General features: G+C 42.9%; 1 protein-coding gene across 3 annotated transcripts in view; it reads right to left on the reverse strand.

Moving 5' to 3' along the window:
• PECAM1 (platelet and endothelial cell adhesion molecule 1) overlaps positions 1–20,140 on the reverse strand; it is a 58,153-nt gene that overhangs the window by 21,636 nt on the left and 16,377 nt on the right. For all 3 annotated transcript variants that reach the window (XM_045080906.1, XM_004749148.3, XM_004749147.3), the window contains 9 exons: positions 19,495–19,800; positions 15,613–15,888; positions 11,151–11,399; positions 9,617–9,892; positions 5,914–6,201; positions 5,167–5,274; positions 4,016–4,043; positions 2,733–2,809; positions 496–549 (listed from right to left, as the gene is read on the reverse strand). In XM_045080906.1, the coding sequence (XP_044936841.1) occupies positions 496–549; positions 2,733–2,809; positions 4,016–4,043; positions 5,167–5,274; positions 5,914–6,201; positions 9,617–9,892; positions 11,151–11,399; positions 15,613–15,888; positions 19,495–19,800 (1,662 nt within the window). The remainder of the gene's footprint in view (positions 1–495; positions 550–2,732; positions 2,810–4,015; positions 4,044–5,166; positions 5,275–5,913; positions 6,202–9,616; positions 9,893–11,150; positions 11,400–15,612; positions 15,889–19,494; positions 19,801–20,140) is intronic.

Here is a 20,140-nt window from a genome sequence, read left to right on the forward strand (position 1 = left end):
TTATGTATAACCCAGCTCTTTCCTCCTGGAATTCAGGTTACCGTCTTTTTTTTTTTTTTTTAAGAGATTTTTAAATTTCTTTGAGAGAGAAAGAGAGAGAGAGAGGAAGTTTGGGGGCGGGGCAGAGGAAGAGGGAGAAAGGAACTCAACCATATTCCATGTTGAGCATGGAGCCCCACGTGGGGCTCAGTCTCCCAATCCTGAGATTGTAACCTGAGCCAAAACTGAGTCAGATGCTCACCCTCCTGAGCCACCCAGGGGTCCCTAGGTTACTTTCCAGTAAGGACACAAGATAGCACCTTTGGAGCAAATGACCAGCCACTTCCATTTTATACAGCAGCCAGGGACAGGGTCCCTGGGGGGTGAAGGGAAGGGTTACAATATCCCCAGGTCTTAACAGTTTTAGTTCTTTCCTAGAGGTCTTTTTTTCTATAAATGCTTCTAATAATAAAAAAATTTAAAAAAAAAAAGCCAAAAACTTAATTTGATAATTACCTTTATTTTCATTTATTGGTTTCATTGCATGGTTTCCAACATCTTCATTGTAACCTAGTTGAAAAATAACAAAGAGGATGAGTGGCAACAGAAATCCTAGTTTCCTATATAACTTGCAAAAAAAACTGGGTGCCACAAACACACAGAGTCAAGTTTAACCTCTTTGGTGTAGTGGGCCACCAGCTGCATAGAAGATTCTGGATTCTCTCCTCACCCCCCCTATGGCCCCTTCCAACCCCCAAGTGGTCAGTTTCTAACACCAGCGATGCCCATCATTCCATGGGAGGAATACATCTGCTTATGAATTGTTCAAGATTCAGAACTGTTCACTTTGAGCAAGCTCATTGGAAATGAAGCTTAATTCTAAAGGAGTGAGCCTGTAAGCAGAGACACGAAGAACGCTAGCAAACTAACCGTCTCCAACCAGACAGCTGGATGCAGGAGAACGTGGTTTAAAGAAATGGTGGTACCTCCAGGCTGCCACCTCAGTGGGCAAAAAGAACTTCTTAACTTTTGTCCCCCCATCAAGTTGTTCTTTATTAAAAATAATTCTATGGATTATAAATAACATAAATACTTCTGAAGAACACATGACTTTTCCATTATGCTTTTAAGTTAACGGCTTACAGTGATTACTAAAATACTTCATAAAGTGAAACAATCCACAAAGAGACAATATAATTAGAGTATTTCTTGTCTTTTGGAAATATGGGGGGGGAATCCTATTTCTTTTTAATGAAATTAAATTTTTTTCAGTGTTCCAAGATTCATTGTTTATGTACCACACCTAGTGTTCATGCAATACATGCCCTCCTTAATACCCACCACCAGGGTCTCCTATCCCTCTACCTCTCTCCCCTCCGAAACCCTCAGTTTGTTTCTCAGAATCCATAGTCTCTCATGGTTCGTCTCCCCCTCTGATTTCCCCCAACTCACTTCTCCTCTCCAACTCCCAATGTCCTCCATGTTTTATCTTATTTTAATGTAAGTCTATATTAGCATTCAATTTAAACTATGTACTTTCTTTATTGGTCCATTACTTTACTTTTGTTATTACAAATGTTTTTACATTTGTAACAAATGTATTACTTTTGTTATTACAAATGTTTTATTCACTTTTTAGTAAGGATTATACCTCACTGTGTGTTTTCTTTATTTCCTGTTCTATTTGATGGACTTTAGGAATTCCCAGGTTCTTCTATCTGCTTATTATTTATTTATTATGTTTTTTTGTTTGTTTTAACATATTAACATAACATAAACATATTGTTTATGTTTATTGTTTGTTTATGTGTTTATTTTTTTTTTAAAGTAGGCTCCATGCCCTGTGTGGGGCTTGAACTCACCACCCTGAGACTGAGTCTCACACTCTGCTCACTGAGCCAGCCAGGCGCTATTTTATTCACTTTTTAAAGGTGGGTGATTTGGTAGTTATAAGAATTGCTCAATTCTTAAAATATATTTCTCAAGTACGCCCTGCTAGAGGAGTATCCTAAAATTCTCATTTTGTGGATCACTTATACAATTAGAAAAGAACATCAGCATTCTCTTCCTTCCGAGACCTGCTGATAAAGAAAACTGCCCCCAACCTGGTCTGGGACAGGATTAGTTGCAGGGAATAGTATTATCGGCCCTGCTGGGAGTTTTCTCAGAGACTGGATGGGATTAAGAACTCCCCACCCAACTAAGCCGGCTCCCAAGCTTGCCCCAAGCCTTATCAGATACTCTTTGCTTGTACTACTTTTTTCTTTTAAATGCCTATCGAAAGCAGTTGAGGTAAAAGCTGAAAGGAAACTGTCTCCTGCTTGTGATAAATAATTCCATCTGAGATCTTTTACCGATGACTTCAGTGGAGGACTTCAGTGGATAACTCTCTCTCTCTCTCTTTCTCTTTCTCTCTCTAACAAAAGGATAATGATTATACCTGGGCCATGTTCAAAGTTTTAGACGATAACCCAGGATGGGGTATCTGCAGCCTTGTAATCATTCTACCTTTCGTTCCCCAGCATGTTTAGGAGGTGGTGAGATTAGGGTAAAATGTTCTGCCTTTCTTCCTAAATTTCTGTTTTGCTTATCAGCTCACCCTTGCACAACTGGTTAGATGAAGTGCCCCTGCTTGAGGACAGGGCCTCCCTTCCAACTTGAACTCTTGCCACCTATAGATTCTGCTTCTAAGAAGGGTAAGGAAGTGTGCAGCCAGCTAGGGGAAAACACTTAGCAAGAAACCACGACTCTACCGTAATGTCTGTTGGCTTCAGTATTGGGATCTGACAACATCTTCTCATTGCTGGAGTTCAGAAGGGGAGCTGCTGGCCTTGAAATGAAAAAGGAAAGAAAGAATATGACTTTTTTGGCTCTAACTTCAAGCTATGAAAACAATCAAGGAAAGATCATGGGAAAAACAGTTTTCTGAAGTGAGGAAAAGGTTACTCTCTTCTGTGGAAAACTAACCATTTTTCCAGAAGGTTGATAAAAACTCTTTGCTGTTAAAGTAAGTGTGAGGGCCCTCCTACACTGTAGCAAGCTCTGAAGAAGTAACGTTTTCTTGACCTCCTTTGGACGGTCTTCACTTATTTCCAGAATTGCTTGATTATTCTATTTATTCCATTCATTAAATAGTCTATCATCTCATAAATATTTGACACACCAAAATTATCCTATATTAATCAAATACATATACACATATGTCCTTGTTACTTTCACTTACATATAAATTACCTGTTAGGAATCTATTCTTGTATGTATAGAAATTGTTTCAGATAAATTTCTGCCAAACTGAATATTATTGTACACTATAGTTACTATAAATATAAAATATTTTGCCTTAAGTAGTATGTATGATTTCATTATTGTTGATCAAGAGTATTATTTGCTCTCACACAGTTTCTCATACATGTCAATATTAGCCTCAAACTAGAAATGAAAATGACACCTTTTAATAGTTTGCTTGGGAATCTGTGTAATTTCTTTTAATTTATATATAATATGTGAAGCTTTTTTATAAATTCGGTATTTGGTGTTTGTTAAAAAAAAAAAAAAAGTGTCAGGGCCAAGATGAATCCTGTCCCTCTGAATTCTTCATCCTATGCTACTGTTTTTCTCCAGAACAGAATTATCCTTTCCATACCTTCGGATTTTGGATTTCAAGAACAGTAAAAATATCACCACCTTTTTTTTTTTTAGGTCAACTCTATTTTGCCAAGTATGCAAATTTTAAAAATTCCATCTATTACCAGTATAGTTTCGTAAGGAAAAAGGGATCTCACAAGGAACAGTATAGGAGGGACATGACCTCAGAATAAAGCCCCTCTTTCCCATTGAAGGACAGCTGGCAATCGTCCATGGAGCCAAAGACACACGCACGTGTGCACACTCACACTTTCCTACGCTACTCACACCTAAGACCCTTATTTTTCTGGGCTTTCCAGGGGATACTGAAAACCCTCTAACGACCAGAATTTTCCTTTAGTTGATGCATGTCTACAAAGCAGCCACCTCCCTCCGAAATACACACACTGACCTGGACATCTCCACAGGTGTCTGCTTGGCTTTGAAAGAGAAAGAGAAAATCCAAAGTTAATATAATGTATCCATGTTTGTACCAGATAGGAACACTCCTCTCCACCATATTTGACTTCCTTGAAGATTGAATACCCATAAAAAGAAAAAAGAAAGCCAAATAATATTCCGCTTCAAAAAAAGAAGAAAAAACCAACCAAACAAAATTCTTTTGGTCTTATACCGAGAGATTTCGCATCATTTCCTCCAGAAATATGGACATTCTGACTGTTTTAGCCAGGAGCGAGTTTTTTACTGGCATGTGATGGAGATGAAGTCAAGGAACCAGGTCAGGGTAAACAGGCAACTCTTTCTTCAATTCAAGATGATTCCAAGAAGGAAAGGCTCCGTAGGTCCTATTCTCTTAATTCCAAGCTGGCCTGAGACCTTAGCAAGGGGCTGGTTCTGGAGCCTGTCTTCCCAGAAGGGTTGCAGCTTTCTTGTTCTAGAAAAAGCCCAGGGCCCCGCCTCATCCCATCTGTCCCCACCCATCCCAGGCTGCAGCAGGTCTGGAGCTCCAAAAGGAACTGCTGCACTCCACAAAAATTTATGCAGAATCTACTGGGGCTGTGCCCTTTTCCTTAAGTTCATGATGGCTGACTGATTCCTGAGTGTCTGGGTGATCTTGACTTCCTTTCCATGTGTGGTTAACCTCAAGCACAGGGTAGAAATCATGGCACAAACGGCAGATCAACTGGGAGGCATTCAGTGGATGGGAATCTATGCAGGGCAGGTGTCCGTAGCCTTCTGCCAGCTGCAGGACTAGGTGTGGTCAACCCCATGAAACAGTATCTTCTGACCACACATAGCTACAACCTCCCCCTCACCACCGCTCCAATGCATCTTTTCTGGGTTGTCCAACTAGGAAAGCAGTTGCTTTCATTTGTGCCTAACTAAATCCAAAGGGCAATAAAACCTTTTGGCCCACCAAAGCCAAAGTCTTTGATTATCAAGGTGACACCACAAAGAGAAAAACAATTGTTCTCAGCTGTGTCTCCTTGGTTCCCAGTGGGGCAGAGCACCAGGCCTCCACGAAACTGAAGCCCCTCCTGTCCATGGCCCATTTCCTGGACAGAGCAACCTATCAGAATGGAATGAAAGAACTGTACTCACCCTTGGCTTTCTTCAGAAAATAACATCTGGCCCCAAGTACCAAGACGGCAATTATCACTCCAATGACAAATACTGCAATAAGTCCTTTTATCCATGGGGCAAGAAAGACTGGAAACGAAGAAAAAAAATACACACACACACACAAACACAAACACAGGTTTTTCCTCTGCCAGCAAGAAATAATACCAGGTTCAAGCAACAAATAAGACTAATTTTTATAGTCCTTGTAACTAGCATCTTACTTCTGAAAGACACTGTTCACAGCTGGTGCAGAACTGTTCTTGTGTGTTTTTTGTTTGTGTACTATAGCATCAGTTTAAAGGACCACTGGGCTGAAGTTGACTCATTTTTGGGGTCTATTCAGCCCTTCTCCTTCGCTAGGAGAGCACCTTCTACAGACTTGTGTGGGCTCCCCTATGTCCCTTCTGCATGACCCAATCCCCTTGGCCATAGGTAGTCCATGGGTGGACATTTGACCCAACATGAACCAACTGGTATCTCTTGACCAAGAATTTGGAATTACGACTATGGGAAAAGTTTCTAATTTTTTGTAATAACCAATTCCTCTTTTATATAGTTTGGATGTGTGTCTGTCATTTGCAACAAAAGAGCCTGGAGGACATTGGTCTCTTAATCCTCAGTGAAATGAGCTAAACAGTGGTCCACCTCCTCTTCCAAGGGGTGAGGCCTTGGCCTCACCCTTTGAGGTCACACTAGGTCCCCCTGTTTTTTGAGACCCTGACTCACCTCTGACTGTCAGTATGTTGCTTTGGGGGCTGCTTTTAACATGATTGGCTCTGTTGGAGGCTGTGCAGTAATACCGTCCTTCATGCTCCTTGCTAGCCTTTGAGTTGTGCCAAATGGCCTGGGTTTCATTCAAGGTGGTTTGGTGGAAGGGCCTGGTCTCTTTTTCTCTGTAAAAACTGAAGGTGATCGGGCCAGACGCTTCATTCACGGAGCATCGGAGCACGACGGCCTTCCCAGACTCCACATCCTCTTTCAGCAGGATAGAGAGCTTGACCTCATCCACCGGGGCTGAAAGGCAGGGAAAGGGACAGTGCTGAGAAATGGGGGAGATGCAAGGGACAGAACACGACACAGCACTGCTTAAAGCCAGCCTCCTGCTGAACTGTGACAGAGACTAGGGCTGTCTGTGCCTTTTTTTTTTCCCCTATGCTAAATTTTACCCCTTTTTCTTTTTTTTTTTTTTTAAATTTAATTTTGTTTTTTCAGTGTTCCAAGATTCATTGTTTATGCCCCACACCCAGTGCTCCAGCAATGGCCACAGTTTGCCAAACAGTGCAAAGAGCCAAGATGCCCTTCCCAACAGATGAATGGATAAAGAAGATATGGTCATCTTCAGAAAGGATGAATACCCAACTTTTGTAGCAACATGGATGGGACGGTAGGAGATTATGCTGAGTGAAATAACTCAAGCAGAGAGAGTCAATTACCATATCTTTTCACTTACTTGTGAATTCACCACCCTCATCCCTCGTCCTTCATGTCTCCCTCCTCCCTCAGCCCAGAAGGGCAGCAACCGATGCCTCCTGGAGACACCTCCCTTCGCTTACCCCTCAAGTATTACTGACCCCTCAGCCTGACACTACAGCTCATCTCTGTATCCTGTTGAGTGTGTGTGTGTGTGTGTGTGTGTGTGTGTGTGATTTCCCTCCTGTGCTTACAAAGATGGATGGCACTTCCAGGTCTTATGAGTAACCTTGACCCACTATCTTTAGCTGTTCTTGTTTTTCTACCTTCTCCTTTATGAATGTTCGAAACCAGCTGCTCTCGCATCCCCATTCCCCACCTTGTTACCCCTGTCACCTGACTTCCATCCCTCTGCTTTGGAAACTGCTCTCCAACTCCAGTTTTGAAGAAACGGCAAAGGTCACCCGATCCCCTGACGATCCCATCCCTGAGTCCTCGGCAGATTAATTTCAGTCCTTAATAGGGGTCCATCCATTCTTCCCATCCAGAACCAGTGTGGCTTCCTCTGAGGCTTCTCTGATGCCTCCCAGCCCAGATTCTCTAACCTCCTCACCTGTCACTCCCTCTTTATTCACTAGTTTTTCTTCCTTTTGCCCCTCAAATATGGACTTTTTACAAAATTCAGTCCTTGGCTTTCTATCTCCGTTCTCCTCTTTGGCGATTTCACCTACATCATAGCTTCTGTTCGTGTATTTAACACATAAACACAGAGCATTTAATGCTGAAATAGATAGCTCTAATCCAATTAGTCTCCTGAATTCCAGGTCTTGATTTTGACCTGGGTGTTTCCACCAGGAAGCCCTGCCAACCTGGCATTCCCAGCAGATCCAAGCAGAACTCAATTTCCTCCTATAAACCATTTCCAAGTTTGATTACCAAAATTCTGATCCTCAATTGTTTTCCCAAGGAGATCTCCATATTAGTGTGAGAATGGAATGGTCAGCAGACTGATATCTGACTTCTTTTTTATTCATTCACTTGAGAGAGAGAGAGAGAGAGAGAGAAAGAGAGCAGGTGGAGGGGCAGAGAGAAAGAGGGAGAGAATTCCAAGTAGACTCCCCTCTGAGCTAGATGTGGGGCTCCATCTCACGACCCTGAGGTCATGACCTAAGCCAAAACCAACAGTCGGATGGATGCTCAACTGACTGAGCCACCCAGACGCCCCTGACATATGACTTGGAGATGAATCACCTCCTTGAGCATGCAGTGGGCGGCCAGGCCATGGAGAGGCCAGTACCACAAAAGGGAGCACCAGGACCCAGATGGGAGGGTGGAAGTCAACCATAAGGGCAGAGTCCTGGAGGGTATAGCCTGATTTGGCAGTCTCTCTCCTGCTGAAGCACAGTGGGGTGGTGGCAAACCAGCTTCAGGAGCCCGGCTGCCCAACCCCAATTCCCAGTCCCACTCCCCATCAGCTGTTCATCTTAAGCCTTTGCTGCATCATCATAAAGCAAGGATAGTATTTTCATGGGTCTTACAAGGCTATTGTAAGTATTAATGGGGATAATTTACTAGACTACTTCACATTGGGATGCCCACATGGTCAAGGTTCATGGTAAATGTTAGCTGCTACTATTGACCCAATTTAAACCAACTTAAACAGTTTCACATGGGCCTCTGCATTGACTTCTTAAGCTATTGTGAGGTCTGAAGTCTCCACTTCTAAGAGATAGAGCCCCCCAGTTCATCTCCCCCAAGCTCCATCCTCCTCATGACCCCCTTTCCTCTTCTGGCTCTTATTGCATACAGGACAAATTCTCAACTCTAAAGACCAGCATTCGATGCCCTTCACAGTTGAGCTCAGTCACATTTTCAGTTTATATCCAATGATTTTCCAGTCCCAATCTTTTGTTTCCAGCCATCTGATCTACCCAGTCTTTTGAACAGTTCCATGGAGACATTTTGCTCATGTATTTAACTGGTTGGCCATTTCTTGACCCAGTCCTTTCTTGACCCATTGTCAAGACCTGGCTCCCAACCCAGGTCTTTGGATTCAAGCTAGATGATCGCCCTTTCATGGCCCAAATTTCTATCACCATAGTTGTAAGGATAGTCCATGTGACAATAATGGGTTCCCTAGCAGCATTTTTTTTCTATGCTTACTTGCACTGTCATTCAAATACACTAAACTATTTCTCCATTATTTAATCAGGATATCCTGTGTTTCTTGCTATGTCATTGAAAACAATATGTTTTCTTTTTTTGTATGCCCTATAGCATTAGATGCTTTATATATATTGATATTAATTTGAAATATATGGCTCCTTTTGGACCATACATTAATAGAAGCAAGAATCTCTATCCTACTTAAGAGGTCCACAGTGGTACCTGCAGATAGGCAGTTATTAAACAAGAAGGAGGATGAAGAAGGAGAAGCCTATTAGGCTTTTTGCAAAAGGATGTGGAATATCTCAGAGATGCAAACAATGGTGGTCCTGAGGCCTTCTGAGAGATGACAAGTCAGAGGCTCAATGGAAAATATACACCCCCGCACAACAGTCTATTTCTCCTGAGTATGACAGTGTCAGTCCCATGAAACCACAGTCTGCAGCTCTCATGGCTGTGGGTTCTGCACATGATGGAATCTTCAACATCAAGGGTCAACAGCGGAGAAGAACTCTGGTCTACAATTCTCAGAGACGGCGGTCAGTTCCTCTAAAAAGGGAGCCCCATAACACAACTTTAGTGGTTCTTGATGTCAGGACACTTTGCTCTGATATTTCAGCAGTTCAGTTGAAAGGTTCTGCCAAGAGATGTCATTGGCCACACCAAGAGCAACCAGATATTTTCTGGCCCTGTTTACCTGGGTCTTGGTCCTGCTTTGCCACATGGCATGTTTAGGGCTTTTGCACGAGTACCAACCACTAGTGTGTACAACCCCTGGGGAACCCCAAACCTTTGAAGATGTGAAGTAAAGCCCCCAAACCACAAGATTTCTTCCCCCAGCACAGCAACTTACCTATGACCTTGACCCGCAGAACTTCGCTGACCATTTCATTATGGGAATGACAATTATCCACAATACACTGGTATTCTACATCTTTCGTTGGTTTGTCTTTGAATACTGCAGGCTCATTCGAGTTCATGTCATGGCTATATAAGATGGTATTTGCTTTTAAAAGGTGATAAGAAATGGGCGCAGTTCCATTTACAGACTGGCAACTGACTGCGATGGTCTGTCCTTTGATCACTTCAGAGCCGGAGTCATAAAAAATCCTGGGCGTGGAGAGCATTTCTAGAATGACAGAGAAACAGCTTGAACAACACTGAAGGCAGAAACAAAACATCCAGCCCAAGAGGGTCCTTCTCCAAACTCTGTTCTTCGCTTCTCTGGCTTGACCATAGTTACTTGCCTGTCTCACCTACCTTCACAGGACTATTTGAAGATGGACAGGTGATGTGTGTGGGCATAAGGGGAGGAGTGGGGGTGCGAGGGAGAGGAGAAACGAATGCTGTAAACAAAAACGAGGGTGACACCAATTTAAGAAAAACATTACATCTTCCTAAATACACGTTTATATGTTTGTACGCTCACACATCCGTATGTTGCTGTTGGGTTGAGAAAAGATACAGGAAAAGCAGAAGATCTATAACAAGTACCCAAATGGATTCGATTTGAAAACAAATCCTCAGTGCCTCAGCCTCGTTTGAGAGTAAATCGCATGCCTCGAGAAGCAAGAATTCTACTAGGTCCTTATTGAAAAGTTCGCTTATTTATAAAGCTTATAAAATGTAATAGTCCGCCATTGTCTCTTACATCATTTCCTTTGGAATTCTATGATGAGAGAGAGAGTTGACAAGAAAATATGACCCCGTTTGAGCAGAGACTAAGATCTTGGCTGCATAGAGCATAGCCATAGGTTAAACTAAAGGACAGTGACTGAGTCACAGCAGAGCCTGTGACAGCCTGACCAGAGTTCCACATTCACTTCGACCTCTACTTCAAGGGCGGTCCACGGCCCAGCATCCCCAAGGCAGGCACTAGTGAGAGATGTGGAATCTGGCTCCATCTCAACCTGCCTTCTAACCAGGTTTTGCACGCACGGTCAGCTCTGGGAAGCATGGCTTTAGGTGGTCCCAGCACCTACATTCTGCCCACCAGAAGACCTAGGCTTGCTTGTCAGCCAGGATATGGATAAAAAATGAAGGACTTAGATCCTAAAGTTTGCTGTTGAATAAGGAGTGTTTCCTCCCTGAGTGGGAGCCTGTTCTAGCAGCCAGAATCTTGTCAGCTCAGCTCCATCATCAGCAAGCAGCCACAATAAAGGCATGAACTTGACTTTTGCCTATGCTTGCCTTGTATTGCCTCCTCCTGGTACTCTGAGTGGGAACACACCCACTTGTTTGGCCTCTTGATTTCACTATTCTCTCTTTCTCCCAAGTTCTTCCCCTGCCCCAGTCTGATCTGCCTTCAGCCTGGAGAGGGTGGCAGCTGGTGACAAACAGCCTCTGTCCCATCCCAAGATTCTCTGAGCCAGTGAACATGTACCTACCACACACGGTTATCTGGACTGCATTGCTTCTCTTGACCACCCTGCCCACGCTCGCTCTGCAGGTGTATGTCCCACTGTCCCTTGCTGAGACGATTCTGGTGAAATTTTGAGACTCTGACACAGTCGTGTTTTCCTTCTGGATGGTGAAGTTAGCTGGAGGTGCTCCTGGAATGGAGCACCACAGGTCCAGGCTTTTTCCCTGGTCCAGACGGGTGGTGGAAGATTCCAGCTTTGGTTTGGAAAATAGCTCTGAAAGACCAATGAGTGGAAGAGGGTGAGATGTTTCTGGGCACCACTCCCACAGCCCCTTTACGGAGAGAGAAAAGAGAAAATCAGGAAAGGACTGTTGCAGGAAGCTCTCCAGAAGCAGTGAAACAGGCCTGGCAGGAAGCAGTACCCGAAATTTCAGGCATTCTGGAACATAGTGGGAGCAGAAGCAGTCACAGGAAGACCTATAGATTTGAAGGACCTTAGGAACCACCTAAAGAAGTGTGAATTGTATCTTAGGGGCAATGGGAACCATGGAGAGTCTGGGTCAGGGGAATGGCATCAGGCTCTGCTAGAGCGAGCTATCTGGAAGGAGAAGGGACTGACGGGGCCCAGACTAGAAGCAGGAGGGATGTAGTACAGGCTTGAAGCAGAGTGAGAGCATGAGGTTGGGGAGAAGTGGCAGCTGGCCACCATCCCTCCCACGCTTCCCACAGAGAAAGATGACGATGACGATGACACCTGAAGCCACCCAAGGTTGAATAATTTGTAAACTAGAACATTCTACGCCACTTTAAGGAGTCACCAGTACCATAATTCAGGTTGAATGTCAACAGCAGTAAAGACAGAAGTTGACTTTTAAGAAGTCTTGGCATCTCCGTGTTTAAATATTCCCTGATATATGTCAAGATCTTGTTATGGGATATGTTTTTATTTTCAGATACTGGAAAATTACTAATTAACTACTTAGCTGCTGTGAAGACTTGGTCCTTTGTGTAAGCAAGTACACTCTGGCTCAGGATTTTGGCTTTTGATGCAGAAGGAAGGAGTCAGTAACTTTTTTAAAAGATTTTATTTATTTATTTAAGAGGCACATATGCAAGTGAGTACAAGCAGGGGTTAGGAAGGACAGAAGAAGAAATAGACTCCCTGCTGAGCAGGAAGCCCAACATGGGGCTCAGTCCCAAGATCCCGAAATCACAACCAGAAAAGAAGGCAGACAACCAACTGAACCACCCAGGTGCCCCAGGAGTCAGTAATTTTTGACACTATCTGCATATTGAGAAAGGAACAGAGACCCAAAGTTCCTCCTAGGAAAGCTTCTTAGACTACAGGTTTGAGAATGCAGCCAGGAGTCAGGGAATCAAATTCTACTGATTCTAAATTTACCTGCCATACAGGTTTGTGGGTACAAATCAATGCTGTCATTATCATTGATGTTACATAGCTATAGAAATCATTTCCATTGTAATCAGTCCCCAATGCCTTCCTAGTTTCCTCAATAAAATCAAATAAAACTTCAAATAAGGTGGTAGCCTAATAATTAACCTATATTTTATTAAGACACACTCCATCTTTTTCTTCCATATAATCATTGACTTACTTGTGTTCAGAGCACCATCAAAAGCTCTAGGTTGGGGGGAGGGGAAAGGAACCAAAGAGACTGACATCCTAAAATGCCTTACAAGCTCATTGGGTGGATATCAAAAAAATGTGAAAAAAAATGATATAGCAAGAATCCCAAAGAAATGACTCTCTGTTTAAAAATATGTAAACAAAAATGTGAAAAGTAAAAACCATCCTGCAGAAGTACGTGTAAGATGGTTTAGAATGAAATGTTAGCGAACAATAGTCCCTTTGTAAAGGATGTAATATAACAGACAGGCCCATCACGTACACTAATCAGAATTAGTCTTTTATTTGCTCACTGAATGAATGTTTATTGAACTCCCACAATGTGTCATGTTCTGTTTTAAGTATCAATGATGTAAGGTGAATTGAGGCCCAGACTTGGTCTTTTGAGAGCTGACGCAGAGTGGTTGTGGCAGATGCTAAATCTTTGCAGGGATTGCTGACTTGAAGATGGGAGCAGAAGTGTGGTGGGAACTGAGGTGTGACCATGGGACTCTCCTGGGGGAGCCTCAAAGGAGATCTGGGGCTTGGTCTTTAAAGAAAACAGAAGTTTTTCAGTAGCCAAAGGGGAAAGGGTGGTCAGAGTAGGAGGCATGTTGGGACAGGGATGGGGTCAAAGTGAAGGATCATGACCATGCAGGAGTTTAAGTCCATGAATAGTGATATCAAATAGGGGCCATATTAGAAGTGCTTCTCCTACAGCTGGTTGAAGAATGAACTGGAACAGAGATGGTCCAGGATACCCCTGCAATAGATAATCCTGGTGTGAGGGCCAGTGTTAGGATGTGATTACAAATATAGGAAGACAGGACAGAGTTGAGAGACTCTCAACTATACCTGGTGACAGATTGGATCTGTAAAGGTGGATAGTTTCAGGGCTAGGGGAGGCAAAGGTGTCATTTCTCCCCAAAGACAAATGACTAATTCAATGACTTTTATCTTCATAAAATTATTGTGAGCTGCTAATATCACTATATAGAGCCATTGACAGTGAGGCTCGATAGTAACAGAAGTGAGTAACAGTGAGGCTCCATAGCAACAGAGGTATAAGTGGTCCTGGAGACATTTCCAAAGGCCTAAAAGAACTTGAACGTGAGGATGCATGCCAGCCCTGGTATGGCTCAGTTAGCTCCATGTAGAAAGGGCAGAGGTCAGGATCACAGAGCACTCAGGTTGAAGGGATGGGAAGGGCAGGCTGAGTATAACCTTGGACCAGGGAGACTGATCCACTGAATGAATTGTATACCCCACATGATACAGACTTCTGGGTGTAGGTGATCACCTACAACAGTAGTATCTTAGGGACCAATGATGCTCTATGCTTTCCTAAAGTAGCTTGGCCCAAAGGGTAGTGGTGCTGCTTTGACTGATACAAGAGTCAGTTGGTTCACCACTTGGTCCCTGTTGCTCTCACAGCAGTCTGCCCACCATGTTATTGTACTTTTTCATGATATCGCATTTGAATGGTCTATTTATGTCTGTGAATTCTTTAAGAGCAAAGCTCAACCTTAGAGCTGTCTATCTCCAATAAGTTGCCCAGCATACAGTAGGCACTCAATGTATGTTCAATTGAATACTTTTCGCTAATGAGGTACTATGTCTTACCAGTGAAAAACATCATGTACTATCAAGATATTTGTCATTATCAATGATAAATTGCTAGTACACACTATAGACCATCAGGATCTGACACATAGACCAATCACCACATTGGAAAGTTGGCAGCCTACCTGTGATACTATGGATTGTCCCTATGACTCTACATTCAGTGCTTGACACTTCGAAGGCTTTCAGTAAATGAAGGAATGAATGAACACCTTCATTTGGCAACCAAGAAGTGCTGATTCTCTCTGCCCTGAGAGAGGGCAGAGAGAATGTTCATTCATTCCCCCAGCAAATATGTATTGAAATCCTACTATGTGTCAGGCACTATTCTAGGTGTTAAAGACTTAACAGGGAATAAATAGGTAATGTCCCTGCTCCCATTGGCTTACAGTCGAGTGCCTAGATACATACAATAAACAGGTAGAGGTAGAGTATATTTTTTTTGTAATAGGTACTATGGAGAGAAGTAAATCCAGGAAAAGCGAAAAAAAGTCTAATAGAACTTTTAAGTGCATAGGTTTGGTAGTCAAATGGGCCTGGGGATGACTCATTCTGCCATCTGGTAACCCTGTGATTGCGGGGTGAATGACGTAACATCTCAGCCTCAATTTCTATATTCATAAATGCAGAATCATGATAGCTATTTCATAGCTTTGTTACGAGCATTAACTGAAAACATAGGTAAACCATTCACACCGTGTTCAGCAAAAGGGAATTTTTCCTATTGTTTTTGAATATATTAATGCTTTGTCACTCCTGACCCTGTCTGAGAACCTGTGTCTGGGATCTAGCCTACAATGTGGCCCAGAGAAAAAAATAAATGTGGTATATATCATAATAGACATTCTAGCTCACATTCACCAGGGGCTTCTTCTGTATGAGGTGCTTTATAGCAAGACATATCACTTAGTCACTGTAACAGTCCTACAGGTTGAGTGCTATCACTATCCCTGTTTCATAGAGTTGTGGCACGGAGCAGCTGTATAACTTAAGTAAGGTCACCGAAGTAGTGAGCGACAGTGCTGGTATCTGATGCCAGAGGTTCCACACGTGACCACCACGGCTAACTGCTTACCGGCTGTGCACTGACTTTCCCCCTTAAGCACGACACACCCACCTGAGCACATCATTGAGACAAGCAGGAGCAGAAGCATTGGCCCTCACTGGCCATTTTGCATTCTAGCATGGGGACTGCTCAGGCCCGCCTTATTCCCACACCCTCCAGCAGGAGCCCTACCTGTTATGTTGACCACGATGCTGCTGACCTTGGATATCCAGCTCCTTTCCACTTTGCACGTGTAGTTGCCATTGTGCTCCACCATGGCCATCACAGAGTAGGTGGCCTCCAGGTCCTTGCTCTCGTGCGCTACAATCTCCTTGTCCTTCTGGATTATGATTTCTGGAAACGCTTCAATCAGATGGGTCACTTGAATGGTGCACCTGATGTGAAGCTGATCTCCTTCTGTGATCACTCCTTCGGGGCTGATGTGGAATTTGGGAGTAGAGAAGGATTCTACAAGAAGAGGACAAGCTGGTTGGACTCAGGTTCAAACCTGGGGGAGGGGAAGAGGCACTTAGGTCCCTCCCTCTTTTGCTTTTTGTTGCCAACCACTGTTCTTCCTTGTTAATGAAAAAAATTCAATCTTTCCCCCCAAAAACCTTCTAAGTTGCTCTGATAACTTCTCACTTCTCCCTTCTCACTCATTCTTGCATCTTCAGCCTATTTTTTTTTCTTAAAGATTTTATTTATTTATTCATCAGAGAGAGACACAGTGAGAGAGGGAACACAAGCAGAGGGAGTGGGAGAGGGAGAAGAGGCTTCCTTTAGAGTGGGGAGCCTGATGCAGGGCCTCTGATCCCAAGGATGCTGGGATCATGATCTGAGCTGAAGGCAGATGCTTAATGACTGAGACAATCAGGCGCCCCTCATCTTTAGACTTAATTGCAATCCTCCCTTGAGCTTCCCAAAGGTGAAACCACCTTCTCTAGAGCTCATCTACAGAATCTTCTCCAAACGACCTCAAAAATAATCAGAGCATTAGAAACAGACTCTCACCCCTGCTCACAGAGAATTGTCTAGGCTCTTCTCACACCACTTCACGGAACTATGGCATCAGTATAAATATTCCATAGCTTTCAAAAGTGACAACAACTGTGCTGCTTCATGGAAATGCACATTTAAATAACGATATGCCCCCACCCAAAAGTGATTTCTTGTCTCTTCTGTTTTTTTTTTTTTTTTTTTAACGTTGGCCTTGACTGACTAAATTGATTTCATGACTTACGCAGTTTGGAAAACACTGCTTTGATAAGGTATGGGCTGGATGCCAGGGCATGGGATCTTCAGGAGCTGGTAAGAAAAGTAGGGACAAACCTTTGCTTCTGCAAAACGAATTGCAGAGCATTAGAGAATACACACAGATGGCCAACTATGCAAAATCAGATGGGACATTTAAAAATGCCCAAAGTAGTTTAATTCATTAACCTTTTTTCTGCAAAGTCATCTAACTTCACAATAAGTAACTATCATTAAAAAAAAAAAAAAAAAAAGTCTGGGGCGCCTCTGCCTTCGGCTCAGGTCATGATCTTGGGGTCCTGGGATTGAGTCCCACATCGGGCTCTCTGCTCAGTGGGGGGCTTGCTTCCCTTTCTCTCTGCCTGCCTCTCCATCTACTTGTGATTTCTCTCTGTCAAATAAATAAATAAAATATTTTTAAAAATAGTCTGTTTTCCTGAATAAAAGTCAAAAAAGAGAGGCCACCTTTTAGGACACTCAACAACTACCCTATGGAAGAGCATAATAATCACTAAAGGGTTTTTTTTTTCTTATATCTTAATTAATTCCAGATGTGCCAGAGATCTAAAGGCAGGAAATAAAAAAACATTAAAATAGTAAGAGCAAACATAAGTGCATTTTTACTTCAATAATTTTTTTAAAGATTTATTTATTTATTTATTTGTGAGAGAGGGAGAGAGAGAGAGAATGGGGGGGGGGCGGGGGCTTGATCTCACGATCCTGAGATCACAACACCAAGATCATGACCAGAGCTGAAACCAAGAGCCAGTTGCTTAGCCTGACTGAGCCATCCAGGTGCCCCTAATTTAATAACCTTTAGTAAGGTTCAGGTATGAATCATGAAACAAATGCCAAAAAGAAAAAGATGGATAGATTCAATTAAATAAAGATGAAACACTTCTGCATGCAAAACCTATCATAAAGACAAATGATGAACTTGGGGAAATTTGTGCATAGCATTCCAAAAAGAGCTAATGCCTTTCATTTATAAAGGACTCAAACAAACCAATCAGAAACAGTAAAAATGGGCCAAGTGTATATGAACGGGAAGTTTATGGAAGGAAATGTAAGAGGCCAATAAATGCAAAATACACTCAACCTCAGTAAAGACCAAAGAAATACAAAGCGTAAGAACAGTGATATATCACTGTGCCTCAATCAGACTGGCAAAAATAATGAAAGTAAATAATACTCTGTGAGAGTAGGGATGTGGGGAAACAAACACCAGCCTCACTTTTGATGGAAATGTTCAGCCATTTTGAGAAGGGCTTTGGCCAGACACGTCAATATTTCAAATGCACAAAACATTTGAATCAACAAATTGACTGCCAGGAATCAACCTTAGAAATAATAATGAAACAAAATACTTGGGAAAGTACCCAAATGATGAGTTTAAGAATGTGTATTCCAGGATTGTTTTAACCACAAAAACCTGGGAAAATATCTAAATGTCTATCATTGGAAAAATGAGGTAAATCATGGTACCTCTCTCTCTAGGATAAGGTTCTGAGATGCCACAGAGATTGACCAAGGTCTGTCTGTCTTGACACAGACCCAAGTTCATAAAATACTGCTAAGGAAAAGTCATAAAATAGTATGTTTGGCAGGTTGTATTTCTTTGTCAAAACAAAGAAGAACACAATAAAAGTTGTGTGTGTGCGTGAGCACATAAAGCAGAACAAGGCTGGGACCTACCAGTGATTTTCTCTGAGCAGTGGTGCTGTGAATGATTGTCACTTTACCCTTTATATTGTACCCTATTTTCTGAAAACTAAACCCACACCATGTATTATAATCAGAAAAATATTATATATACATACTATCATCCCTGTATATATGTGGACATATATCCATACACAATGGGGTGGTGACACAGATACCACAAGCAGGAGGGTATTTATGACAAACCTTGGGGTTCCTATAGATAAGACTTGAGGCTATCTGCACTAGGGTGTGCCTTCCCTCGACTCTTCCTGGCTCGTGAGTCCTGTCTCATCCTGCGGGCTGCCTGTCCCAGGGCTCCCATCATTCTGGACATGCACATGCAGGCTTCCCTGTTATGGCTTTTCTCTCTAGAGAGCATGCCTTAGGACACCTCATTGGTTTATTTGTCCAAAATCTCGGTGATGAGGGGTGGGTAGAAGAGGGGAGTCCTTTATCAAATGTGGGAGGCAAAGGCTGAGGACCTCATGCCCTTCCCTCCCTCCAGACTCCACCTCCTGGTGTCTGACCCGTGTTGGACTAAAGCTGTGGTTTCCACAGTGCATCGTTTCCCTGAGTCGTGATCAATGTTTTAAAAAACTAAAGTAGAGGGGCGCCTGGGTGGCTCAGTGGGTTAAAGCCTCTGCCTCTGGCTCAGGTCATGATCTCGGGGTCCTGGGATTGAGCCCCAGGTCGGGCTCTCTGCTCAGCAGGGAGCCTGCTTCCCCCACTCTCTCTACTTGTCTCTCTGCCTACTTGTGATCTCTCTCTCTGTGTCAAATAAATAAAATCCTTAAAAAAAAAAAAACAAAAACTGAAGTAGAATGGAACAGAAAATACCAAAATGCCCCATATATCAAGATGATTTGTGAAACTTTTGTTTGGGAAGTTCCTCTCTCTCTCTCTCTCTCTCTCTCTCTCTCTCACACACACACACACACACACACACACACACACACGTTAAACAATAAACATAATCTTTAGGTAGTTAAGAACAGTCTTGAGAACAGCAGCCCAGCCCAGAAGGCCCCTGCCTGCTTCCGGAATTCTGGGCCCTTTCTCCCCACCCCCAACCAGCAAACCAGAAAAATTGATTTTTAAAAAGGAGGGTAGGACTCTGACCTGTCACGGTGACCAGTTCACTCCTGATGGTTCTCGAGTACTCCATGTGGGTCTCAGAGAAGATGCTGGCCTGGCACTGGAAGTATATAATATGGTCCTGCTCCTCCACTGAGAATTCCAGCAGCACAAAATTCTGGTCATACGATTTTTTTTTTTTTTTTTGCTTTGAATTGTTTGTGTGTAGTTCGAGTTTTTCAATTGTGAACTGTACTGGGGGCTTTTCCTCTGGGACAGAACAATTGACCATCACGACCCCGCCTTCTATTGCCTCTTTCCTGTCCAGTATCACTCTGGGATCAGACACTCCTTGGGGAGAAGAGAAAGCCCATTAGTATCATTTGCTATAGATATGCAAGCTTCCCTCAGCTGGGAAATTCAGCCCATTGGAGGGTCTTCTGCTTTGTTTCTACTACCTATCAGGTAATTATTGAACCTGTATGTGCCTAGAGCTATAGCAGCTACTTTGAAAAATACCAGATACGTTTAAGAGGTGGTTTGTGCTTTCAGAGTTTATTAACCCATTGGGAAGACTAGTCTTCTCAACTGATAAATACAATTACAGACAAAACAAAACAGCCAGTATCTATTAGAAAGTACTCCCCTGCTTCATGCTGATCTCCCCAAAGGAAGGGGTCATGTCCTCCTC

This window comes from Mustela putorius, unplaced genomic scaffold (assembly GCF_011764305.1).
Source record: "Mustela putorius furo isolate JIRA1106 unplaced genomic scaffold, ASM1176430v1.1 tig00000487_pilon_pilon_pilon, whole genome shotgun sequence".
Lineage (NCBI taxonomy): Eukaryota > Metazoa > Chordata > Mammalia > Carnivora > Mustelidae > Mustela > Mustela putorius.